Consider the following 26,997-nt stretch of genomic DNA (forward strand, 5'->3'; position numbering starts at 1 on the left):
CTCGTCAAATCACTAAAACAATGTTTAAATAATTGATTTAAACATTAAAATGACATGTAATTCTAATATTAATGCTATATTAAAATATTTAAAGATCTGTCTGTGCCTATGGTTAAATAAAACACGTACTGAATTATCCATCCGACAATGCATTTGTGTTCGGGAAAGAGTCCAAATGCTTAAAATAACTTCTTTTTTGAAAGAAAAAAAAACTTTTAATGATTCCTCTATATGGTTAGTAAGCTGGACATTGGATATAAAATTGAGTCATAATCACTAGGCAGGATTTGTTTGCACAGGTAAAATCTGATTACCCCCTCTGGGTCACATTGGGGATTAAACTGGCCTCTCTCCACTTTTAAAACCCCTCAAACTCAGTTAATAAAAGAACATTAACAGGAGCTGGTTATGGTATTTTGAGACATTTAGAGAATAATAGAGAATAATACGCCTCACCAAAGTGATTTGGGTATTTTACAGTAATAAACATTCATAATATTACTAATTGCAGTTTTAAACATTCAGAAAGTTTGTCCATTGCGCCTCCATGTGGACGGTGTGATGTAGGACGTACATCGAGCCTACATCTCCCAGAAGTCCTCGCGCGTGACGTCACGCCCGCGGCAACAGGAAGTGTTCTAACTGAGCCGTTGCTGTAGATAAGGTGAGATAGGTTTTTACATTCGTTTAAAATTATCCACGGTGTTATTGGTAAATACAATAAAACAAAAGTATTTCTGGCTTCAGGACAGTGTTTATTTACACGATCTAGCATTTTATTATAATGAACATTGGTAGGTTTATATTCGTAGAAGCTAATGCTAGGCTTCTACCAAAACATTTGACAGTCACCTTTCAGTATTTCTGAAATCAAGACAATATTTAAGCCACAACAGTAACAATAATGGCAGTAAAAGAGTGTTTCACTTATCTGATCATCTGTAGAGTATATTTTTTTCTCTCTCTGTGTGTATTTATTAATGTAATCACGACATCAAGTCAGTCCAAGTGTGTTTCTTGTGCTCTTCAGGAATGACCTGTACACTTGAGAAGGTGCTGGCCGATGCCAAATCACTGGTAGAGAGACTCAGAGACCATGACAGTGCTGCTGAGATCCTGATTGAACAAACCACACTGCTGAATAAGAGAGTGGAGGCCATGAAGCAGGTATCATTGCTTGTTCTCAGTTTCCCTAATGAATAAAATACAGTCAAGTCACTCATAATCATATTTCTTGTTCTGTCAGTATCAGGAAGAGATCGAGGTGTTGAACCAGGTGGCGAGACATCGGCCGCGCTCTACTCTGGTCATGGGAATCCAGCAGGAAAACCGGCAAATACGGGAACTGCAGCATGAAAACAAAGGTGTGTTTGGAGGGTATTTTAATACCCTGCATTTGTCAGGTTTTAAATCTGGCTCCCTCACATCTCTCTCTCTCTCTCTTGGCAGAGCTTCGCTCGTCGCTGGAGGAGCATCAGTCTGCGCTGGAGCTGATCATGAGCAAGTACAGAGAGCAGGTGTTTCGCCTTCTGATGGCCAGCAAGAGAGATGATCCTGCTATAGTCACCCAGCTCAGAGAACAGCACACTAACGTCAGTCCCGCAGACGCTCTTTCTGAGATTCACCCAAATACTGGTGTTCAAATAGGCATTTACTGTGTTTATTTTGCAGGAGATGCAAGCGCACATTGAAAAAATAAATGAAATGGCCACGGTGATGAGGAAAGCCATCGAGGTGGATGAAGGGCGACTATGTGAGGATGAGGAGAGAATAAAACGTCTGGAGGTGAGTTGCACTATACGTGCCGCAATGGGGTGGGCGATATGACCAAAATTTTATTTCATAATATAGTTGTGTTTGTTATTTTATAACAAAAATAACTATGAACAAAGATCAAACAATGGCACAAATAAAATGTAAGAAAGATGCAAATTACATAAACAGTGGTTTAAGTTTACGTTGGGTACAATAGGGCTGTTTAATAGTAAGAAATATTGCAGAAAACTAATATGTAAAATTACAAAACTGCATAGTTTTCAGTGTGTGAATGAAATATACATTGATTCTTATTAAATAATTTATTTGATTAACATTAAAGACACAGACAGAAAATTATAGTTAGTAACATGATCTATTAGGTTACATATTTTTTTAATCTGACTTTTTGAGATTACTTTTGACCTAGACAATGTTGATATAAAAATACAAAAAGAAAGAAAATCTATTCTATGCTATCAACAACGTAAAGTCCATTAACCATTAAGTTATTAAGGAGTTTGTGAAGGGACTCCGGGGGGTTTGTGAGTTGATGAAAAGCTAATAATTCATTTAAATATTAAATTCTTTTAAAATTAAAATATTGTTTTTAAATTATCAAAATAAAATGCTTAAAAAAAGAGATGAAATATTTTGTTTACGTGCATATCATGTGACCATTAATCAATATCAGAACTGTAAATGTGTTATTAAAGGTCCCGTTCTTCATGATCCCATGTTTCAAACTTTAGTTAGTGTGTAATGTTGTTGTTAGAGTATAAATAAAATCTGTAAAATTTTAAAGCTCAAAGTTCAATGCCAAGCGAGATATTTTATTTAACAGAAGTCGCCTACATCGAACAGCCAGTTTGGACTACATCCCTCTACTTCCTTCTTTAATGACGTCACTAAAACAGTTTTTTGACTAACCTCCGCCCACAGGAATACACAAGAGTTGCGTTTGTAGAGTGTGTTTGTCGCCATGTCGTCGAAACGCTGTTATTTTCATCCCGCAGTCCAATCACCGGGTCTGATTCCGGCTCAAATTGATAGGGTAAAATTAAAGACATGTTTACAATAACACTGAGCGCGTGCATCTCCACGTTATGGTAAGAGGCGTGACCTTTCCGGGCAAGATGCGCTAAACTGCTGTCGAATCACAACACAGGAACCGCTGGCACAATCAGAACTCGTTACGTATTTCTGAAGGAGGGACTTCATAGAACAAGGAAGTCATCAGCCCGTTTTTATGACCGTGGAAACAGCGGTATACAGATAAGTAAATTATGTGAAAAATACTTGGTTTTTTACACGCGAAACATGAACACATGTTATATTGCACACTATAAACACAATCAAAGCTTCAAAAGACCACGAAAAACGGGACCTTTAAATTATTGTAATATTAACATCTGAAAAAATCATGATGTTGTTCTGTGCAGCTGGAGAACAGCGGTCTACGAGAGCTGTTGGGAATCAGCCGCGAGGCGTTTCTGGTGCTGAAGAGGGACGACACGTCTGACAGCACGTCTCTGTCACCGCTGCTCACCAGCACAGATGTCAGTCTGAGGAAGAGCTAAAGGCCGTCAGAGACTCAGAGTTTACAAACCATCATTCAGAGCTGCCCTACACATCCCACAATAATCCATTACAGGGTCGTGATGACCTCACAGGCTCTCACTGCGCAACCTGGATGTCCATCAGAGATTGACGGCTGTCATTTGCAGGACGGGCCTGTGGAAACTGTCAAACACTGGGATTCGATTACTTTTCCATCTCTCCATCATCATGGCTTCAAGTCTGGAAAAGTCAAATGACCAAATTGACTGATTCATCCATATGAAAACAATCATTTGTGGAATGACCTATAGGCAGATTGTGAATGATTACTTTACGTGAGCATGGGACTTTGTAAAGGGAATGTCACAATGTGCCATTTTAATGAAAAAGCTTGTTTTCTTTTTGCTTGTTGTGTTTGTAACAGTGTTTTATGTGAGAATGAGTGGAAGTAGTATTGAAAGCGATTAAAACCGTTGAACGAACAGTGGCTGTTTCATTGGCTGATTTCATTCAGGATTTCCACCATCAATAATTCAGTGTGTTCAAATATAGCAGTGCATGTTATTCCAAAGAAAAGACTATAATAATATAACTTGTTTCACCTTTAACACGAATGTCATTTTTAGCTCGAGTATTCCTCCACTGCAAACCAGGGTTATTATCGTTGGCTAAAACATACAATTATTTGTTAATTAAAATAAAATGCTGCCTTGACATTATGACGTTTAATATAAGTTTAAGCTGAAGTACTAAAATTATTAACTGGAAATGAATAACACTGCCACAAACTCTGATTCTTTTCATAATCCAATTAATTCTTGATGGTTTAAATCAATTCCTGCTTGACGTTTCTCATTTAATATCTTATTTCACTAACAACTACCTCACGCTATGCGGCAAAATGCATAACAAATGCTATTTTATATAGACTTGAAAGGCATCAAAGCCGTTGCAACATTTCTTATTTTACTTTAGTTTATCTTGATATACTAAAATATCAAACAAATAAAAATTTATTAAAACCATATACAGTGGCAAGAAAAAGTATGTGAAACACTTGCAGAATCTGTGAAAATGTGAATAATTTTAATAAAATAAGAGAGATCATACAAAATGCATGTTATTTTTTATTTAGTACTGTCCTGAGTAAGATATTTTACATAAAAGATGTTTGCATTTAGTTCACAAGACAAAAAAAAAATAGCTGAATTTATTAAAATAACCCCATTCAAAAGTATGTGAACCACTGATTCTCAATACTGTGTGTGGTCACCTGATGATCCACGACTGTTTTTATGTTTTGTGATGGTTGTTCATGAGTCTCTTGTTTGTCCTGAGCAGTTAAACTGAGCTCTGTTCTTCAGAAAAATCCTCCAGCTCCTGCAGAAATTTCAGTTTTCAAGCATTTTTGCATATTTGAACCCTTTCCAGCAGTGACTGTATGACTTTGAGATCCGTCTTTTCACACTGAGGACAACTGAGGGACTCAAACTCAGCTATTAAAAAAGGTTCAAACATTCACTGATGCTCCAGAAGGAAACACGATGTATTAAGAGTTGGGGGTGAAAACTTCTGAATTTGAAGATCAAGGAATATTGTACTTAATTTGTCTTCCGAAGGGCAGTACTAAATGAAAAACAATGATATTTAAACAAAATAAGAAAAATTGTGACATCTTCATCCTGTTCAAAAGTTTTCACCCCCCGGCTCTTAATGCATCGTGTTTCCTTCTGGAGCATCAGTGAATGTTTGAACCTTTTTTAATAGTTGAGTTTGAGTCCCTCAGTTGTCCTCAGTGTGAAAAGACGGATCTCAAAATCATTCAGCCACTGCTGGAAAGGGTTCAAATATGCAAAAATGCTTGAAAACTGAAATTTCTGCAGGAGCTGGAGGATTTTTCTGAAGAACAGAGCTCAGTTTAACTGCTCAGGACAAACAAGAGACTCATGAACAACCATCACAAAACATAAAAACAGTCGTGGATCATCAGGTGACCACACACAGTATTGAGAATCAAGGGTTCACAAACTTTTGAGCGGGCTGTTTTAATAAATTCAGCTATTGTTTTGTGAACTAAATGTAAACATCTTTTATGTAAAATATCTTACTCAGGACAGTACTAAATAAAAAATAACATGCATTTTGTATGATCTCTCTTATTTATTTTGTATGATCTCTCTCTCTTATTTTATTAAAATTATTCACATTTTCACAGATTCTGCAAGTGGTTCACAAACTTTTTCTTGCCACCGTAGACATGTAAAAAAGTAGACTAAAAACGTAATACATTAAACGTAATGACGTCTTCACAAATTCGCGTTTTTGTAGTTTACACAGACGGTAACGGTATCGTTTTAAAAAACTAGCACTTTGTAACCCGTTTTCCAAGGTTTGCATCTTCAGGCCACCAAAACGCTGTTGTCATGCAAATGAACAGCCAAAACACAAAAAGATTTCCGTTTTTAGTTGAAAACGGTGTCGTGGTGTACAACTGCAGGACGATTCCCGAAACTCCCAGAATGACCCACACGGTGATCAGGATGAATTTTGGAGAAACATCAGACATGACAAACTTCTATAGGTGAACGGAAACTACAACAAATCTATTTTTTTGCTTTCCCATTTTCCCGGCGCATAGTGTTTCTTAAAGTGACACCGCGAATTACTAACGCAAAAGAAAAAAATGCTAAAGTTTTTCCATCATCATCAGTGTCGTGTAAACGTACCCTAAATTACTAAAACTTTAACTGGAATTAAAATGAAAATTGAAAATTTATACATAAAAACCTCAATAATACGAAAGTAACACTGATTCTAATCTGTCTTGGAATAGAAAACATTATTTAGGTATTGTGGCACAATTTACAACTTTATTAAACATTTAATTATTAAACAATTTTATACAAAACAAAAAATACATACTGCTACCACGTAAAAACAGTTTCAACATGTAAAGTCTTTACTGAATGTTTTAGATGCTTTAGAAAAATAAGATGATTAGTTTGCTTCTGTGAGAGACACAAAGATCACATGAAGAAACCCTGAGAGGATATCAGAAATTAATGAATATGCTCATATGCCCATGTAATGCAAAATTACTGATACTGGAGTCAGAGAGAGAAAACAATGAACTTGGGCTTGTATCTCCAAGAGCTACATATTCAGGTATAAAGCACAGATAAAGAGCATCTCTGTTGACTGAAAGAACAAACTTTTAAACAGATTCTCAATATTCCTCTTACACTCAAATCTGCATTTTAAATCCTCATTATCAAGTGTAGCAGTCACATTCCCACAGGAACTCGGTCAAAATAAGCTCATTATTTCCATCATCAACTCCAAACCTCTGCGAGGACCCGCGGGGATTTAGACATTTAGACACACACAAACATCAGCCGTAGAGGCTTACAGTGGCTACTAATGAATACCTGTTAATTCGGTCTGCAGTCGCAGCGTGTTATACATTCATTTCAATGATGAACATGAAAAACAAATTGCATGTCTTAAAAAATCCTTACTCATTCGGACAGGCACATTGTGCTGAGATCCTATACTAATTAGACACAATAAAAAAAAAGTTTAAAAAAATCTCCACTGGACAGGCCTGAACATGTGACATGTCTACCAAGTTTAATGTTTCCTCTAAGCTGCTAAAATGCATCTAAAATCAGGCAGTGGCAGCTTCTGTATATAGTAGAGGTCAATTGCTTAACATGACTAAATCCGGTCAGAGAGCAGCAATGGGATCAAGCACTGCTGGGAACATACAAAAACACACACACACACAAGGTCAGTCTCGCACCATTAATGCTGCGTGTTTCTCCACAGGTCATGTGACCTCAATCAAACTGTGTCAGGCTCTTAAAATCGAGCACAATCCTAATGTAAGTTTTCTCCAAAAGTTCGAGCAACTGGAAGGACTAACAGTGAACTGACGTCAAGTCAGAAGTCAAGGGTTAAAACAGGAGAGGTGTGGTTTCACCGGCCGGTTCCGTGCGCCGCGTGAGCTGGCGAATACGTCCGAGGATTCGGGTGGACAAAGACGGCTTGTGGTGGCTGGGATCCAGAACGTTGGTTTTCCGGCGCTCTCGTTCTTGCTTCCACATCACGTACGGGCTCGGCGGGAAAAACGGCCGTGACTTCTCCCGATACAGCTGCAGGACGATTCCCGAAACCCCCAGAACGACCCACACGGTGATCAGGATGAAATCTGGAGAAACATCAGACATGACAAACTTTTATAGTGGTGAAAAAAACTACAACAAATATATATTATTTGCATTTCCATTTGCCCCAATAGCAAATCAAAATATAGCTGCGAGCAGCAATCATCGGGGTTCAAATGCTTTAAGGCATTTAAGCACATGCATAAAAAGGTATAGTCTTTTAATTAGCAAGCCTGTCACCATCTCGATCATATATGGAAAAGACCATTTATAGCCAACACAGGCAATTTACCATAGTTTTTAAAGCTTTTTAACAGTTATTGAGGTTGAGCCAAAAACCTTGAACTAGTTTGCCAAAGTTGGTTTTTGTAATAATCTCCGATATTTAACAAATGATTCGATGGACAGTGGCGGTCCTAGAGGCAAAGTTGCTCAGATGAGGAGTTCTACCATGTGGTAAGAATGTCGTGGGTGTGTGTGCGAAAAATCACACAATACACTATCCTTTATGCACAAGAAAAACGTGACAAAGCCCACAGTGGCCATTTTCTTTTGAATTTCTCACAGGCCTCTAAGGCCATGAGTTCATGAGTTTCATTTTCATTGGCCGATGGCGGACATGTTTTTTCAGATGAGTCAATGTCCTCATAGACAATCATGGCACCTCAGACAAAAGATACTGCATACCAATTTTCAAGTCGATAGGACTAACGGTAAAGTAGTTATAGCCATTTATATGTTTTTTTTTCTGTTATAGCGCCACCAAGTGGCCAGTCGTCATGTCCTTTTTCACATGATCACAGAATGAGCTCTTACATAAGTATACCAAGTTTGGTGAAAATATCTCATTCCGTTCACGAGTTATAGCTATTTTAGTAAAAGTGGCTCCGCCCACTTCGAACGTTTTGGTGGCCCTGAATCGAAATTATAACTTTTTTTACAATAATTATTGACAATCAGACTCCAGAGAATCTTGCTGCACTGGTTTGGTTCCGATCGGGCCAAAAACCTAGGACTAATTTGCAAAAGTAGGTTTTTCAAAAAATCCAAAATGCTAAAAAAAAAAAAAAAAAAAAATTTCGCCAGAACAACAAGCAAATCTCAGGCATGCATTTTGTCCATCTTGAGCCAAAGATTCCAGCAATACAATTTGAAAGCTGATCCTTGGAAATTTTAACAATTACAATAGGGTTTCAGCTAGCATCATTGATCAATATTTTCCTGTTTATCACTGTGAAGCTGCTTTGAAACAATCTGTATGTAGAGAAAAAGATTAGCCATTTCTCGCTCAGCATTTGTGTTACGAACACTCAAACAGCAGTGTTAACCGGTTGAGGTAAAAAGTATAGTGTTATAAATGACTGTGGAATCACTTTCTAAAAAGGATCCATACATCAATATGTTTGAGCGACCTACCGATATCCTGCAGCGGAACCGAGATAAACGCTCGGCTGAAGTTGTTGTTGAGGAAGCGTTTCAGGACGTCCAGCGTGATGTAGGACAGACTGGTGTAGGTGTAGGCGTTGACGGCCAGGACAACCGTATATGCACCAACCACTCCACATGTAACTATATTGCCCTGAAACATACAGATAAACGTGGGTTCATGTTGTTTGGGTGTCGGATATTAACTTAATAAATATACACTACCGGTCTGGAATAAATTACACATTTTCAGTGTTTTTGATTTTTCAGTCTTGCTCACCAAGGCTGCATTTATTTTATCAAAAATACAGTAAAATTGTGAAATATTATTACAGTTTATATTAACTGTTTTCTATGTGAATATATTTTAAAATATAATTTATTATTAAATAAATAATATAAATGATAAACTAAGAGTTTTCACACCTGTAGATCATTAGCTTTGTTCCAAAACATGGACTTAAACTGTTACAATGTAACAAAACAAGTCTCTTCTGCTCACAAAGTCTGCATTTTTTATATCAAAAATACAGTAAAAATTGTGAAATATTATTGTAATTTAAAACAGCTGTTTTCTATGTGAAAATATTGTAGAATGTAATTTATTCCTGTGATCAAAGCTGAATTTTCAGCATCATTACTCCAGTCTTCAGTGTCACATGATCCTTCAGAAATCATTCTAATATGCTGATTTGCTGATCAATTATTATTTGACGAGAAAACGGCTACTTCAAATTGTAATAATATTTCACAATTTTTACTGTATTTTTGATTAAATACATTTAAATTTTTGTTTTTGAAAGAAGTTAAAAACAAGAAGTTTTGAAAAACAAAAATCTCACCTCTCTAGGCCACCTGATGAAGAACAAAGGAACAACCACCATTATGCAAGAAAACACCACCCAGAACACAGCATCATTATGAAATATAGGAAGGTCACCTGGAGGGAAAAAGAAAGAGAGAAGTAAAACTTAATAAACAACTAATATTAAACATTATCAGCAGGCAAATTTGAATTAAAGCTGCTGCAGGAAGAGTGCATTTCATTGCATTATTTCCATTGCGTTCCATTAAGTGCTTCAAACAAGTACTGCGGCTTTCCCTGTCAGGTGCTTTGACAGATGTATGTGCTGTTTAAAGCATTTAATGCATGTTCTCCCCACAGCATAACTTACTTTTTATGGTTATATAATTATGTTTGAAACTCAAAAAAGTATTTGCATTTTGTTGTTTGGTTGTGCTATCATAAATATGCTTTTTTCAGACATTAAATGTATGTTTAAAGTGGTAGCAGGTTTATTATCATTAACATTTTTGTTAACTGAAATAAAGCTAAAATAAAATAAATAAATAAATATTAGTTGAAAAACTTAAACTAAATGAAAATTAGACCTGTTGCCTTGGCAATAAACTGAAATAACTTTTTGGAGACTGGAAATAAATAAAAGCTAAATCTAAAACGGTGATAAAAATAAATTAACCTAAATAGAAATATTTTAAAAAAAAACAACACTAATAAAATTACATAATAAAATTATATTGAAATTAATAAAAATGTAACTAAAATTAACATGAAAACTAAAAACGTAAAAATAAATGCCAATTCAAAATATTAATAAAACTAAAATAACAGGAAGGACTGTTTTAATGTGGTATAAATATAATGTAATTACTATAAGTGAATGCATATGTTTAGTGTGTGATTTTGTTTTACTTTATTAAGGTGGGCAGGTTTTAGTATGTTTTAACTGTATGAAACAGGATAACTGAAGGTTTTGAACGTGATTTCTTACCAAGTGGAGTGAAAAAGGCGATAGAGGAGACGAGAAATCCAAGAATGAGTCCGACCACCAACACGCAGGCCATGACTGAACCAAACCGCCACCAGCTCATCACCAGGGCCACGCCCCCGACCACGCCCATCAGCGCTGTCAGAGCCAATCGGACTGCGGAGAGACGTTCATTGTCAACAAGCTGCTAGATGCTTGAGGTAAACAGGGTAACATTTTAACTAATAGATATAACAATACTTTCACCAGTTGATTAATCCCAGTGCATTAAGACAATAGTTTTATATATTTAAATATGCAAATGATACTATATCTAATTTGCATACATTTCCATAACAAACCTGAACATTGGATAAAGCCGGGTTCAAAATTAGTTTCATTTTATTGATATATTAGAGTAATTTTGCATGTCTTTTTAACTTGATTCATGCATGGATCGATCAGAAAATACAGTCAACATATTCTGATTCTATATTCTGATTTTATAGAATAAAATCAGAATATAGATGGTAATAAAGCTGTAAAGTTTGGCGTATGTAAAGCTGCTGAAGTGGAAATTTCTGACTCAAAACTCGTGACCTTTAAAGAGATGTACTGATAATAAAATCTACAGACGTGATAAAATCAACACTTAAGTGTATTTTGGATGTTTTCTTTCCACTAGTCTGAAAGAAGACATGCTATGGGAGAAAACTACACCAAAATTGAACAGTGCATGAAAAAACAATGGCTTTGCCTTGTGTCTCAACTTATTAAAAGTATTTTGCATACAAACTTGAGCTAATTAAAATTATCTGATTAATCAGAAAGCACCTACAACTATCTCAGAGAACCAAAAATTATTTTAAAAATGTTCTTCCTCATTTCAGCAATGCCTGCCCTGCAAACACAAACAGCTGACAAACATCCTTCACACGCAATGCATTTGATAGAGAAAGACTCGTTTAACAGCTCCATTTGAAATCCATGGCACATGACTTCAGCTGCGGCAGCATGACTCTAATTCTTCAGAGAGTTACGCAGAACAATAACCTCAATCCTCTGAGATGACTAATGACATTCACTGCAGGTGAAACAGTTTGTGTAGCCAGGTTCAGTCATACTAAACTCGAAAAACACTGGAAAAACGGTTGTCTCCAGAAACTATTTATAGATATGTAGACATGACCTCACTGCAAATCATCCAGAATCACATGAAACTCTGAATATGAGCACAGATGTAAGAGATGATCAGAAACCTCATACTAAAGGCTCTAATTCTACAGTGATTCAGTACGTGTGTAACGACTTACTGTCGTATACCAGCATTGTGGTTCTGGTGATCAGGATGAAGAAGAGAAATGCCATAAAGCCGAAGCCCATGCAGAACAGCTCTGAAAAGACACAGAAATTGACATTTTTTACTGGTTACATTACAAGTGTTTACATGCACTTATTTTCATCAGTCTGAATCAGTGTTATTTTAGTATCATTGAAATACTCATAGATTTTATTAAGATTTTGAATTAGTTTTTATTTACATATTTTTCAGTTTCATTGTAATTTTTAAGTTTTAGCAATTTTGTTGTGTGTTGTTTTATCATTTAAATATGTCTATATCATTTTTTTCATTTCATTTTTATTTCACATGACATGCGGGAAAAAAAAAAATTATCTAAAAAATCATGGCCACAAATTAAAAATTTCTACTCTCCTTTTAGTAAATTGCGTGCACAATTTAGTAATTCATTCCCTCATTTTACTAAATCATGCACATATTATAATTTGCTCCCTCGATTTAGTAAATGGCCACGTTGTACAAATTCATTCCCTCATTTAAATTTAACTAAAACAAGGGGAAAACAATTATTACATGGCCACGATTTAGTAAAACGAAGGACCGAATTATTATATTGTGCGCATGATTTAGTAAAACGAAGGACCGAATTATTTTATTGTACGCATTTAATCAAACGAAGGACCGAATTATATTGTGCACATTATTTAGTAAAACGAGGGACTGAATTATTATATTGTGTGCATTATTTAGTAAAACGAGGGACTGAATTATTATATTGTGTGCATTATTTAGTAAAACGAGGGACTGAATTATTATATTGTGCACATTATTTAGTAAAACTAGGGACTGAATTATTATATTGTGTGCATTATTTAGTAAAACGAAGGACCGAATTATTATATTGTGCGCATTATTTAGTATAACGAACGACGGAATTATTATATTGTGCGCATTATTTAGTATAACGAATGACGGAATTATTATATTGTGCACATTATTAAGTAAAACGAAGGACCGAATTATTATATTGTGTGCATTATTTAGTAAAACGAGGGACTGAATTATTATATTGTGCGCATTATTTAGTAAAACGAAGGACCGAATTATTATATTGTGCGCATTATTTAGTAAAATGAGGGACTGAATTATTATATTGTGCGCATTTAGTAAAACGAATGACCGAATTATTACATTGTGCGCATTATTTAGTAAAACGAGGGACTGAATTATTATATTGTGCGCATTTAGTAAAACGAATGACCGAATTATTATATTGTGCGCATTATTTAGTAAAACGAAGGATCAAATTATTATATTGTGCACATTATTTAGTAAAACGAGGGACTGAATTATTATATTGTGAGGCATGATTTAATAAAACAAGGGAACTAATTATACTGTGTGCATGATTTACTAAAATAAACTAAAACTAATTACTGGTTGCATGTAAATGAAGCTGGTAAACTGGTATAAGAGTCTTGCTAACAGAGACATATAATGAGAAATCAAATATTCTAAGAGTTTGAAGCTTACAAAAAAGACCATTTAATGAAACTAAACTGCACATACAGCTCATTTAAAGCATTAAATTATTTTTTATCTTCACCAATGGAGAGAGTGTTGAAATGGTCATAAAACTCTGAATGGACTGTTTGTTGTGAAAGAAGCTTTGACTAACATTGCAAGTGGAGAAATGATGCATCATGTGATCCCTTTAAAAACATGCCATCCATTTGAGTGTTCAGTAACTATACTATATATTAGTAACTATGATATCTGTCAAACTTTGACACGTCAAATCTGTGGCAAAGACCACAGAACGAAAACACTTGGGTATCTTTAGTAGATCGACAGATATTAATAGATCTGTTTCTAAGAAAAGAAAGAAAAACATCACTCACCACATTTGAAGAACCGATGGCCCACAAAACACACAAACAGCCCAGCCAAACCCATCAAAGTGAAAAACACTTTAGTGGAAGCTCTCCCTGCCAAAATGAGAGTATAATACCACATAATTACACCAAAACACATGAATATGAAATCATCATTCAATCAATAACCTTTTTTGTAGCACATTTAAAAACAACAGAGCTTCACAATAAAAGCAATAAGTATACATTAATCAAGTTAAAATATAGCTGCAAGCAGCAATTAAGGGGCCAAGCACAAAGAAGACACAATGAGGCATGCCATGGTGTCAATAAGCCAACACTGCAGATATACAGTCTGTAGAGTCGTTTTGGCATCATGCCTCAAATATGTTGCTGCAATATGCAAAAACAATTTAATCTATCAACGTGAAATCCATAACTTTTTGCCAGCAAGGTCTGAAGAGGATATGATTCGATTCTGGTGAAAATCAGACCAACGGTCTAGGAAGAGTTTGAAAAAGTATGTTTTTAAAGAAAAACAAAATGGCAGACAAGAAGTTCATCCAACTATGGCAAAATTGGTATTTATGTTCTCAGCATGACCTAAGGAATCTATTAAGACCATACACTAATTTATTCAAAAGTTGTTAGCATTTATGTAAATTTCAGTATAACTCTTGACCACAAGGTGGCGCAGCCCCAAAACTTTTGTTTGAGTACCGTTAGGTGCAGAAGACCCATACAGACTTTCATAATGATACGCTAATGTGTTTATAAAATACAGCATTTTACTACAAAATTCAAAATGGACCAAGTTTGGTCCGAATATGATAAAGCTTTGAGGAGATACATCCTTATGTCTATTTTCCCAAGCGCTACATAAAATTTGGTTGCATGTTTTTCGAAAAACGTGTAACAAATCGACTTGAATTCCGTAACTTTTTGTTGGCATGGTCTGAAGCATCATGGTTCAATTTTAGTGAAAATTGGAGCAATGGCCTAGGAGGAGTTCCTAAAAGTAGCTTTTTCGGAAAATTCAAAATGGTGGAAAAGTTCTCATGATATCATAGCAATTTAATTGTTTTAAGCCAAGGAATCAGAGGGAAATTTTGTTTCTAGCCCTTATGGTTCAAAAGTTATCAGCATAAGCGTGAGTGCAAATTTGGACAGTTGGTGGCGCTAGAGAGATTGAGGTAGAGACTCCAAATTTGCTATGGTGACAGTTCAGATTGTCCTCTATCTGTGTGCCAAATTTCAAAACTTTTCCGCAAAGGGTTCTATGGGCTGCCATAGACTACCAGAGAGGAGGAAGAACAAGAACGCCAATGATTACAATAGGTGCCTACACACCTTCTGTGTTAAAGGTGCCATAGGATGGCCATTTCACAAGACTGATATGTAACAGTCTGTGTTATGTTGGGATTCACCCTTTTTTCTGTGGTCTTTTGCATGAACGAGATTTACATATGAAGGAGGAAACAATGGTGTTTGTGGCTCACTGTATGTCATTTCCATGTACAGAACTCTTATTATTACCCTTACTATCCCAAGGTAAATACAATTTTCCATTCTAAAGCACCTTTAATAATGTATACTCAAACATTCAATATATAAATAGGAAAAAATAAAAAATACCAATAAATAAATAAAAACACATTTAAATACCCAGTCATAAACCTGTCACAGAATCTATTCAAAAGCTAATGTTTTCAAGTAGGATGTAACAGTTGCAGCTGAAGGAGCTGACCTCACAAACTAAAGGAATTTCTTAATTTATGAATAAAATAATTAAGCATGAATCTACAGCGAATCTCAGCAGGCAGTCGTTTGTCTTCTAACCTAAATCGCTGCATCCGTCCAGCGTGGAGTTGAAGCTGCAGGCGTAGGTGTGAACGGGGATGTAAGACGCCGAAGTGTTGAGCAACGGGTCTCTCACAATCACTGAGAAAATCACACCTTGACCGGGCAAAGAGTTGAAGGAGAACTGCGTCCGGTCATGAGAGGTTAAAGACATCACCTGAAAGAACAGAAAAGAGTTGAATAAACTAACCAGTAACACTTCTCATTTGTTAACATTATACATAATGCATTAAATAACAATGAGTTAATACATTCACATTCACTTAATGAAGGTTAATAACTGACATGTTAGTTCACAGTGCTTAAACGAATGTTAACAGATATTCATCTTTAAAATGTTTTAGTAAATGTTGTTTGTTAGTTCATGTTAGCTAATGTAGTGAACTAATGTTAAGCTTATTGTAAAGTGTTACAATTAAATAAATAATATAAATGATAAACTAAGAGTTTTCACACCTGTAGATCATTAGCTTTGCTCCAAAACATGGACTTAAACTGTTACAATGTAACAAAACAAGTCTCTTCTGCTCACCAAGTCTGCATTGTTTTATATCAAAAATATAGTAAAAATTGTGAAATATTATTGTAATTTGAAACAGCTGCTTTCTATGTGAATATATTGTAGAATGTAATTTATTCCTGTGATCAAAGCTGAATTTTCAGCATCAGTCTTCAGTGTCACATGATCCTTCAGAAATCATTCTAATATGCTGATTTGCTGCTCAAGAAACATTTATGATTATTATCAATGTTTAAAACATTTGACTGGCATATTTGTATATGAATAAACAAGCCAAACTAAGAGAAAAAAATGCACCAGGTTCTGAAACAAACACTAAAACAAAACAACAAACACCAGAAAGTTCAAAGGAAGGGCAGAGAGAGATTTCACACACTTTTCTGCTGTTGTCCCGCACGTTCTGCACATTGGCCACTCTCTCCATACTGCTGATCAGACTCTGCTCTGATAGGTCACCTTCCGGCAGGAAGTACTGGTACACCTCATAAACCAGACGCCATCGAGTACTGGAGCCCGTGTCCTTGTCACACGCTGGAGGAACTTCCCCTCTGAAAAAAAAAAACATGTTAGATTTTTTTTGCACAGAATATTGCAGTATTTATTATAATGATTCATCCGTGCACATTATTTGTTTAAATTCATGTTCCACGTAATCTTGAATCAGAATAACTTCCTCTCCCTCTTGCAGCATCTCTTCTCTTCTCTGATGACGAGGGCGGGGCAACCTGTCACTCACATGAGATCAGCCAATAGCAAACCACAACCAGCCAATCAATTCCCCACAGACAAAATCAAGCCCCGCCCTACATTTGTTCTTGTTCCAGAAGCCATTTCACTTGGATATACGTCACAATAGAGAAGAAAAGACTTGCGCAACTTCTGTTTCATGGCAACTTTAACAGGTGTTGCACATCACAGAAGATGACAGCATCCATTGATTTGAATTGTAGTAGAAAGCTGGTTAATTTTGAGATTTTGCTTCACTATTTTCTTCTTCTAGAAATAAGTTCTCGCTAAGTTCTTCTCACATTGATGACTCGACGGTCTCATTATTATTCATGAGACTGTCGTGTTTCTCTTAATTATTCATGGCCGAATGTGATAGAGGTTTAAAACTGAAATCACATACAGTAGATGCAGTGAGTTTTCGCTTTGTAAGAGTTTCTGCGTGAAATAAACCCTCTTCCATAGTTCCAGAGTCTTTGACACAAACGTGATCCATCCATCTTTAGAGCTCACGAATATAACAGATCAAACACCACAATATAACAGTCTTAAAAGTTATTAAAAATGCAAAAGTGCATTACATTATAGTTCTCACAGGATATGCATGTATTTGTGTAATGAACTTAAAACTTGCTTAAAAACCAATGTGTAATATTTTTGTTCATTTTGTTGCATGCAGTGGTGAATTGCAGCATGCAATTCAAAAATTTTCAACTAATTTGTGCTGAAACAGAGGGTTTCATGACCCTTTAAAATGCCCTGACAAGTCCATGACTTTATTAAATTTCTCTCACCTTCCATATCCGATGTTAGCAGGTGCAAAGGTAATGGTGGTCTCAAACAAGTTGTATTGCAGGTAGATGTTTGGATCAATCTCCAGCGCAAACTCCTGATTACAAGCTCCTGGAACGGGATCTGCACACAACAAGACACACTAAATATTCTTTATTCCAGCCAATAGTATGTAAAAGGATTAGTTCACTTCAGAAATAAAATTTCCTGATAATTTACTCACCCCCATGTCATTCAAGATGTTTATGTCTTTCTTTCTTCAGTCGAAAAGAAATTAAGGTTTTTGAGGAAAATGGCTAATTTTTTTAGAAAATGGCTGATCGTTTCTCTAGATAAGACCCTTATTCCTCGTCTGGGATCATGTAGAGCTCTTTGAAGCTGCACTGAAACTGACATTTGGACCTTCAACCCGTTGAACCCCAGTGAAGTCCACTATATGGAGAAAAATCCTGGAATGTTTTCCTCAAAAACCTTCATTTCTTTTCAACTGAAGAAAGAAAGACATGAACATCTTGAATGACATGGGGGTGAGTAATTTATTAGGAAATCCTGAAGTGAAGTAATCCTTTAATGAGAGCGTTTGTGTTGTGACATGCAGGTGAAGTGTTAGGTCTCTAACCAGCGCTGCTGTATGGCAGAATCACACCGATTCCTGCTGTGCTGCTCCCATCTGGTGTCTTCAGGAACCAGGAGAGAGTGGTCTGGCTCGGTATCAGGGTGGACAACAGACCAGCATCCCGTCCCGTGACCGAGAAACCATAAACAAGGACCTAACCAATACACAAAAAAACACACTTATACTGTATATAAAAATGCACTCTATGTATGGAAGTAAACAGCATTTCATGTTGACTTTAACTATGTGTCTGAACTTGTGTACAGCTGCATGACTGCTGACATTATGAATAGAATGCATGGAGGCGTGTGTGTGTGTGTGTGTGTGTGTGTGTGTGTGTGTGTGTGTGTGTGTGTGTGAGAGAGAGTTGAGATCAGAGCTTGTGATTAAACTCTCACATGATGTCTTGCTCAGTCAACCCCCATGCAACTCGGGCAGCAGCGGTGTGTGTTTCTTACTCTTGTATGTCAGTGCATTACAGTCTTGTGTGTGTGTGTGTGATATCTTACCTGAAAGTATGAGAGTGTAATATTGCTGCGTTGTGTGTGAAACTGCAGTGTTATGAAGGAAACGTTAGCAGGAATACGGGAAACGACAGCTTGAACTGTCCCGTTCTCTGGGACACTCACATTCTGGAAGGTTCCCAAAGAAAACACCACACGGTCTGCAAAACACATACAAGAACGCGTTTGTATCAGCACCTGTTTTGTTGTTGCCAATATTATAATAAAGGCACATTTTTACAATAACATATTTTTTCTTACGATAAAATAAAAAAAAATGTTTTTTTTAATGTTAAGTACTTTTTTAATATTTAAGAAACATTTATTTATTCATATATACAGTACGGTCAATAGTTTGGACATATTACTATTTTTAGTGTTTTTGAAAGAGTCTCTCCTGCTCATAAAGACTGCATTTATTTGATCCAAAAATACAGTAAAAATAGTGAAATATTATTACAATTTAAAATAGCTAGTTTTCTATGTGAATATTTATTAACATGTAATTTATTCCTTGTGATTCAAAGCTGAATTTTCAGCATCATTACTCCAGTCTTCAGTCACATGATCATTCAGAAATCATTCTAATATGATGATTTATCAATGTTGGAAACAGTTGTGCTGCTTAATATATTTTTATTCAATTCAATTCAATTCACATTTATTTGTATAGTGCTTTTCACGATACATATCGTTTCAAAGCAGCTTTACAGAGAATGCATGTCAACATTACAATTAATTAGAATGCAGTTAGCAAATAATGTAATAATTTAGGCAATTAATTTACAATCACTGTTAGCAGTTTAACTGAAGGTAGAAGCAATGAGCTCCTGGAAAAATTAATTACATTTTTATAACCTGTGATGCTTTACAGTATTCAATGATGAATAAAAAGATACAAAAGAGCAGCATTTATTCAAAATAGAAGTCATTTTTTTTCTTTCTTTTTTTTTGAAAGAGATTAATACGTTTAATACTTTTATGTGTTAAATTGATAAAAAGTGATAGTAAAGACTAACATTGTTAGACAATATTTATATTCTGAGCATATTAGAATGATTTCTGAAGGATCATGTGATACTGAAGACTGGAGTAATAAATTGTATTTTAAAGTATATTAAAATAGAAAAACATCATATTAAATTGTAATAATGTTTCACTTTTTTTCTGTATTTTTGATCAAATAAATGCAGTCTTGATGAGCATAAGAGACTTATTTCAAAAACATTAAAAATAGTAATGTTTACAAACTTTTGAACAGTACTGTATATATATATATATATTTTAATATTTAACAAATGTTTATGTATTCATATATCTCATTTATACATGTATATATACACAGCGATGTAATAATTAAATACTGCTAGAAGAGGCACCGCTGAACGCTTTGAAGGAGGAAGTGGCTTTTGACAGTTTATGTGATTTGGTGTAGAAAGACTGGTCACGATTGCTCAGACTTCCTGCCTAACTGTGAAATGTTACCCGATTATAAAGTCATCTGATTTCATAATGACTCACATCACCTGCGGTACATCACGGAAAACCTGAAACCTTTACAGGTTAGAAAGCCGCCAAATAATGTCTTGTTTTAATGTTAAATTTGTTCTACGTCTACATTCAAAAATGTGTAACAAACAGTAAGTGAATTTGTTTGAGATCTTGAAGACTGGAATCACTTCACTGCTCTGGAAGAATCTCTCTTTATCCCTTTCAGGAATGTGGAAATAGTTTCTAAATTGCATCTCATGGATTGTTGCTCTGTTTCATTGTTGTCTGTGCATCGTGAGCAGGAACGAGGTTTATGAAAAGAAAAAAAAACACTGAAAGAAAATGCAAAAGAAAATAACTGTAAAAACGTCCACCTTGCCTTTTTGTTGTGAAATCTGATAAAGTGCATGTAATAAAAACCTTTATATTGTTAGTAATATTTCAACTGGACTGAAGTAACTTAAGATTACTTGATCATTTTTTAGAAAAACCTGAGTCTCAGATATGATCAGGTTTTTGAGGAAGGTTTATTTATTCACCTCTCAATCATCATTGTATTGCATTGCATTATATGTTTTAAAACTACAGAGGAAACTTACTCATCTTACTAAGATATTATTGGCAGATATAGAGTGACGACTGATATTTGCATGCATTTTATGCAAGTAGTCTGCTGTTACTGTTATAAAGATCTCAATGATTTATATCTGAATTTCATCTTACTTATCAATTTGCATATTTTTGCTCAGTTTGGGACTAAAAAAATACATTTAATGTGTTTAACTTTCTCGAGTTTGAGCTCCATATTCTCACTATTTCATACTTTAAGCCATAAAGGCGTGATGCATATGACAGAAAACATAAAACACATATACAAACATACATTGCCTTAATTTTTAATAAATGTTCCAGATTTTTCTGCCTGTTATTTCATATATCAGACTGTGCATGTACACTTTCTGGGGTTTACTGAGCTCTCAAAACCTCACGTACATTAGTTTAGTCCAGTTCATAAAGAATACATGTAGTCAATGGGTGTGAGAGACCTCAGAAAACATAAATGCACCACAGAAAAACTAGCTTTTGTAGCATTATGTAGTAATAATAGGGTGAATTCAAGGGGAAGATCAGTATTAAGTTGGTAAATCATGTCTCAGCTATCGCATAATCTAACCAAATGTCCTTTATTAAATGCAAACGCTTGTATCTGTGGTTATTATAAAGATGTTCAATGTTTGTTTACTCACTCTCATCCTGCGCGCGCACAGAACTGACCCACGACAAGACGAGCAAAACGAAGCATTCTCTCTTCAGTGGCATTTTCACGGATCAGTCCAGTCCATAAACACGCTCTAGCAAGCGGGAGTCATATTAAAGCTTCACATTTAGCCTACGGAAGTGTCACTCGCAGACTAGCTCCTGCACTGCGCTACAACGCAACAACTTTTGAGTCAAACGAGCGCTTCGCCTGTAGTGCGCAGGCGCGACTGCATGGCGTCACGTGACCTCGCTTTGAACTCCGCGTCGGCGGAAACGGAAAAGGAGAGAACGCGCCGACATGGCGGACAGGCTAACGCAGCTTCAGGATGCTGTTAACTCTGTAAGACTATTTTAATCGTTTATTTCATGATTTATAAGCTGCAGAAGACGGCAAATATCGTCAAATTATATTCATTCAGTAGTCTGGTTCATGAAATCATATTATGTGTAAGAGGTCATATTAATATACTGGAGCGTATGAAGGTTTTAGCATAGCATGCAGTTGTGAATGAATATACAATTAAAGTTTGCGTATTAATTTGTAGAGAAAGAAGTTACTACTTTAAATTGATAATATTGATATATATTGTGTTAAAGTATGTTTTAATAGGAAATAATGTAAATGTAAGACTAGCTGTGTTATAAACTCAGCGGGATTAAAATGCAATTTTTTTTAAATTAACATTGAGGTCAATACATACCTAAAATACATACATAAAAATATAAAATAAATATATACACACATATATAATGTATACATATATTGGTTGTTTTTATATGTATGTATGTATGTATGTATATGTGTGTATATATATATATATATATATATATATATATATATATATATATATAAATTAATTTGTTTTATTATATATATGTATAAACACAATTATTTAGTTTGTTATTATATAATATTATCTTTATTCATGACATACCAAAGCATTGTTTTTGTTAGTGTTCTTTAAAGTTTGTACTCTTGTTTTTACATATTTTTTTTTACATGTTATTGCCATGTACTCTTGTCTCTTGTTTTTACATATTATAAAAATAAATAATAATAAAAAAAAACATAATAACACTTGGGGTTATTGAATAATAATACCTAAAATACATAATTAAAAAAATGTGTGTATATATATATATATATATATATATATATATATATATATATATATTAAATAATTTAAATATTTTTTATATATATATATGTATGTATTATAAAACAAATTAATTTATATATTATTTATATTATCTTTACTTGTGATATACCAAAGTATTGTTTTTGTTAGTGTGCTTTAAAGTATGTACTCTTGTTTTTACATATGTTCATATATATTATTGTCATGTACTTTCTTGTTTTTACATATTATAAAACTAAATAGTTAAGAAACAAAGTAACATTTAGAGTTAGTTAATGGTAATTCCATCATTTACTAATACACGATATTAAAATCAAAAGTTGTATTGTTCATATTATTTAGTGAACTTAAAATAACATGAATTAATATTTTTATTAACTAACATAAACAAAGATTAATAAATACTGTAAAAATTTATTTTCCATTGTTAATGTTAGTTAATGCATTAACTAAATGGGGCATTATTTTAAAGTGTTTAAAAAAACATTTACATATTATTCACAATATTAGCTAAAATTTCAGCATGTTTATGTAGGAAAGACAAATACCCAATAAAGCAAATGCATAGGTGTATTGTTATATAGGGCTGTATGCATGCGCAGTGTGTTTGATTTATCACTCTGATGTGTGTGTTTTAGCTGGCCGATCAGTTCTGTAATGCGATTGGAGTCCTGCAGCAGTGCGCACCTCCTGCCTCCTTCAGCAACATCCAGACCGCCATCAACAAAGACCAGCCCTCCAACCCCACAGAAGGTGCACAGATCAGGGCTGAATGGGTGTGAGAAAATATTGTCTTGTTGTTTATCTGACATGTTGTCATGTGTCTTTCTAGAATATGCTCAGCTGTTTGCTGCACTCATAGCAAGAACAGCAAAAGATGTTGACGTGCTGATTGACTCGTTGCCCAGTGAAGAATCTACTGCTGCGCTGCAGGTACATTTATGTGCATATTTATCCACTTTTTACAATGAGCATTTTTAAGGTGTCTACTAAGCTGTTTTCCACGTTCATCTTTCTTTAACGTGTAATGTTGCTGTTTGAGCATGAAAAAAGGTCTGCAACTCTGAACTCCCTGAAACGCCTCCATTGTAGTCTTGAGTTTTCTTCCGGGAACGAACACGTCCCAATATTCAATATTCCTCATTTAAATAATTAATACGCAGAATAAAGGGGTGGGGCCTGGTTGAGTTAGTAGTGTGTTGAAATTGGCGGGACATTTACCTAACACAGTCGAAGCGCTTGACCAATCACAACACACTGCTCCAGTTGACCAATCATACTTATATATAATATTTTATATATATATATATATATATATATATAGATAGATAGATAGATAGATATAGATATATATATATACACACACTGTCGAAAAGTTTAGGATCGGTAAGATTTTTACTGTTTTTAAAAGAAGTCTCTTCTGCTCACCAAAGCTGCAATTATTTGATTTAAAATACAAAAAAACAGTAATATTGTGAAATATTATTACAATTTAAAATAATTGTTTTCTATATGAATATATTTTAAAAACTAATTTATTTCTGTGATCAAAGCTGAATTTTCAGCATCATTGCTCCAGTCTTCAGTGTCACATGATCCTTCAGAAATCATTCTAATATGATGATTTGCTGCTCAAGAAACATTTATTATTATCAACGTTGAAAACAATTGTGTACAATTTTTTTTTTCATGGATTCTTTGATGAATAGAAAGTTCAAAAGAACAGCATTTATTTGACACATAAAGCTTTTGTAACATTACACTACCGTTCAAAAGTTTATAAGAATTTTATTTTTTTAAAGAAATTACATTTGCATTAAATTGATCAAAAGTGACAGTAAAGACATTTATAGTGTCACAAAAGCTTTCTATTTCAGAAAAATGCTGTTCTTTTGAACTTTCTATTCAAAGAATCTTGTTTTCAACATTGATAATAATCATAAATGTTTCTTGAGCAGCAAATCATCATATTAGAATGATTTCTCAAGGATCATGTGACACTGAAGACTGGAGTAATGATGCTGAAAATTCAGCTTTGATCACAGAAATTAATTACTTGTATTTTAAAATACATTCAAATAGAAAAATTATTTTAAATTGCAATAATATTTCACAATATTACTGTTTTTGTATTTTTAATCAAATAAATGCAGCCTTGGTGAGCAGAAGAGACTTTGTTTAAAAACATGAAAAATCGTACTGATCCCAAACTTTTGAACAGCAAATTATTATTAAATGTACTTACTTTCTTCTTCTAACCAAGAACGGTCTCTGCTTGTATTAAACCAGACGACGACAGCTACTACTACTTCTTGCGTATTCAACGTAGTGACAATGCAAGCTGCCTCTAAAAACGGCAACGAAGAAGAAGAACAACAACATAGTGATGAAACACGCTCTGTTAGAGCAGTTTGTCCGTTTAGGGCTACTGTAGAAAAATGGTGGCGCAAAATGGCGACTTAACATGTAATGGGACCCGCGGTGCATGTAGATTAGTGATGGGGAAAAATGAAGCTTTGAATCAATCAAACCAATTTTTTCGCAAAATTATTCAGTGTTTCGACGAGTTTGAAATGAACAAGTTTTCGACGAGTTTTTCCATGGATGGCTTATCTAAACAGGCCAATAAGAGACTATTAACTACTATTATTCCTTTTAATTATACTAATGTCTAATTAAAACATCTACAAATGTATAAAATGATAAGAGATCACGGAAAACCCATAGACACTTGTTCAATGATTCATCGCTGGTGGGCGATCTCAGTGAATCCGCATGATTCATGGGTTCCCAGAGATTATCACCCTCCAGCAGTGACGCATTGAAATTTCGAAACATTTCGAAAAAGTTATCATGTGACTTTGGCAGTTTAAAACACACTTCAATACACTGATTCAGAACTAAAGATTCATCAAGGTGTTTCGAAATCACTAATATAGATAGAAATGGCTCATTCTAAGGTAATAAATATATAACAGTTCATTATGCAAGGTCTTTATACACTATTGAAAACATAGTTATGTATATTATATTGCATTTCATTTTCTCTACATGTCATTTAATCTGTCTCCTCCCTCTTGTTTCACAGGCTGCCAGTCTGAGGCAGTTGGAAGAGGAGAACCAGGAAGCTGCGGCCCGTCTGGAGGAAGTGGTTTACAGAGGAGACATGCTGCTGGAGAAGATCCAGTCCGCTCTAGCAGACATCGCCCAATCACAGCTGCGCACACGCAGTGGTGCCCCGAGTCAGCCAACACCCCAAGAGTCATGACCCGAACCAAACATGGACTATATCGTCTGTACACAGCAGGGATTTTATACTCATCCTTCATCAATTGCAAGAGATCTTGTGTTAAATGTACAGCTTGTTTCTGGACTGAAGAATGATTCTGATTTCATTCTGTAAGTGCCCACTGTTTCCCATTGCACATCTTTATTATGTGACATCTGACATTGTTTTCTACCTGATAGCAGTATATGTTCAGCATTCATCAGCCCTTTTCTGCAATTAACAGTCAGCGGTTGGGTAAGTTGGTTTTTGTATATTTAATGATATTTTTTTCTGGCCAGGATCATGCAGTGATGCTGTTTGTTTTGTTTTGAAAGAAATTTTGTCTTTGTGTTTAACCAATAAAAAAAAAGTTGTATGAAGGGCTTGTTATTCATTGCAAAGTGAATTGTGAATGTGGTAATTTGTTGCCATTGTCGGTAAATTTATACAAACGATGTATAGCACACACAACAGATTATTTTATTTCGCTATGACCAGCTGAAGTTATTTCATGAACAAATGCTTTGGTTGGTTCTGAAATGTATAATATGCTAGCCAAGAATTGGAAATAATAACTTTTAATATGGTGTTGTAAAGAAAGTTTGTTAAATAATTATAGGATTTGTTTACTGTTCCAGTGCTGCCATCTGCTGGTCATATAAGCGAATTTAATGTGCTCAAACAGGCGTCAAGTTTTTTTTAACATTAAAGGGTTAGTTTACCCAAAAATGAAAATTCTGTCGTTAATTACTCACCCTCATGCCGTTCCACACCCGTAAGACCTTCATTCATCTTCGGAACACAAATTAAGATATTTTTGTTGAAATCTGATGGCTCATTGAGGCCTGCATAGCCAGCAATGACATTTCCTCTCTCAAGATCCATTAATGCACTAAATCACATCTAAATCAGTTCATGTGAGTACAGTGGTTTAATATTAATATTATAAAGCGACGAGAATATTTTTGGTGTG

The 26,997-nt window shown here is 34.8% G+C and overlaps 3 protein-coding genes across 4 annotated transcripts; 2 read left to right on the forward strand and 1 right to left on the reverse strand.

The window, feature by feature from the left end:
• The first annotated feature begins 504 nt into the window (after positions 1–504).
• fgfr1op2 (FGFR1 oncogene partner 2) lies at positions 505–3,797 on the forward strand. 2 transcript variants are annotated; one of them, XM_048155229.1, is made up of 6 exons: positions 505–664; positions 1,031–1,167; positions 1,247–1,364; positions 1,450–1,592; positions 1,672–1,785; positions 3,198–3,797. In XM_048155229.1, the coding sequence occupies exons 2-6, from the start codon at positions 1,033–1,035 to the stop codon at positions 3,333–3,335; spliced, it is 648 nt and encodes a 215-aa protein (XP_048011186.1). In that variant the 5' UTR covers positions 505–664; positions 1,031–1,032; the 3' UTR covers positions 3,336–3,797. The 2 variants fall into 2 exon arrangements, with proteins under 2 accessions (XP_048011186.1, XP_048011185.1); XM_048155228.1 differs by having other exon boundaries at positions 656–794.
• A 2,368-nt stretch (positions 3,798–6,165) lies between these two features.
• On the reverse strand, positions 6,166–21,822 carry tm7sf3 (transmembrane 7 superfamily member 3). Its single transcript, XM_048155222.1, has 12 exons — positions 21,605–21,822; positions 18,873–19,027; positions 18,367–18,517; positions 17,750–17,870; positions 16,606–16,777; positions 15,689–15,866; positions 13,877–13,963; positions 11,989–12,069; positions 10,700–10,852; positions 9,749–9,846; positions 8,898–9,060; positions 6,166–7,525 (listed from the first exon to the last, which is right to left on the reverse strand). The coding sequence occupies exons 1-12, from the start codon at positions 21,675–21,677 to the stop codon at positions 7,272–7,274; spliced, it is 1,686 nt and encodes a 561-aa protein (XP_048011179.1). The 5' UTR covers positions 21,678–21,822; the 3' UTR covers positions 6,166–7,271.
• med21 (mediator complex subunit 21) lies at positions 21,802–26,404 on the forward strand. Its single transcript, XM_048155223.1, has 4 exons — positions 21,802–21,957; positions 23,395–23,509; positions 23,589–23,689; positions 25,845–26,404. The coding sequence occupies exons 1-4, from the start codon at positions 21,916–21,918 to the stop codon at positions 26,022–26,024; spliced, it is 438 nt and encodes a 145-aa protein (XP_048011180.1). The 5' UTR covers positions 21,802–21,915; the 3' UTR covers positions 26,025–26,404.
• The last annotated feature ends 593 nt before the right edge of the window (positions 26,405–26,997 follow it).

This window comes from Megalobrama amblycephala, linkage group LG14 (genome assembly GCF_018812025.1).
Source record: "Megalobrama amblycephala isolate DHTTF-2021 linkage group LG14, ASM1881202v1, whole genome shotgun sequence".
NCBI classification, from domain to species: Eukaryota; Metazoa; Chordata; class Actinopteri; order Cypriniformes; family Xenocyprididae; genus Megalobrama; species Megalobrama amblycephala.

Coding starts and splice junctions, on each gene's coding strand:
- med21 (XM_048155223.1), top strand. CDS start 21,916: ATGGCGGACAGGCTAACGCAGCTTCAGGATGCTGTTAACTCT. Junction 23,510..23,588: donor GCCCTCCAACCCCACAGAAG/GTGCACAGATCA, acceptor GTGTCTTTCTAG/AATATGCTCAGCTGTTTGCT. Junction 23,690..25,844: donor AATCTACTGCTGCGCTGCAG/GTACATTTATGT, acceptor CTTGTTTCACAG/GCTGCCAGTCTGAGGCAGTT.
- tm7sf3 (XM_048155222.1), bottom strand. CDS start 21,677: ATGCCACTGAAGAGAGAATGCTTCGTTTTGCTCGTCTTGTCGTGGGTC. Junction 13,964..15,688: donor GGACGGATGCAGCGATTTAG/GTTAGAAGACAA, acceptor TCATTTTGGCAG/GGAGAGCTTCCACTAAAGTG. Junction 9,061..9,748: donor TCATCAGGTGGCCTAGAGAG/GTGAGATTTTTG, acceptor TGTATGTTTCAG/GGCAATATAGTTACATGTGG.
- fgfr1op2 (XM_048155228.1), top strand. Junction 1,168..1,246: donor GAGTGGAGGCCATGAAGCAG/GTATCATTGCTT, acceptor TTGTTCTGTCAG/TATCAGGAAGAGATCGAGGT. Junction 1,786..3,197: donor AGAGAATAAAACGTCTGGAG/GTGAGTTGCACT, acceptor TGTTCTGTGCAG/CTGGAGAACAGCGGTCTACG.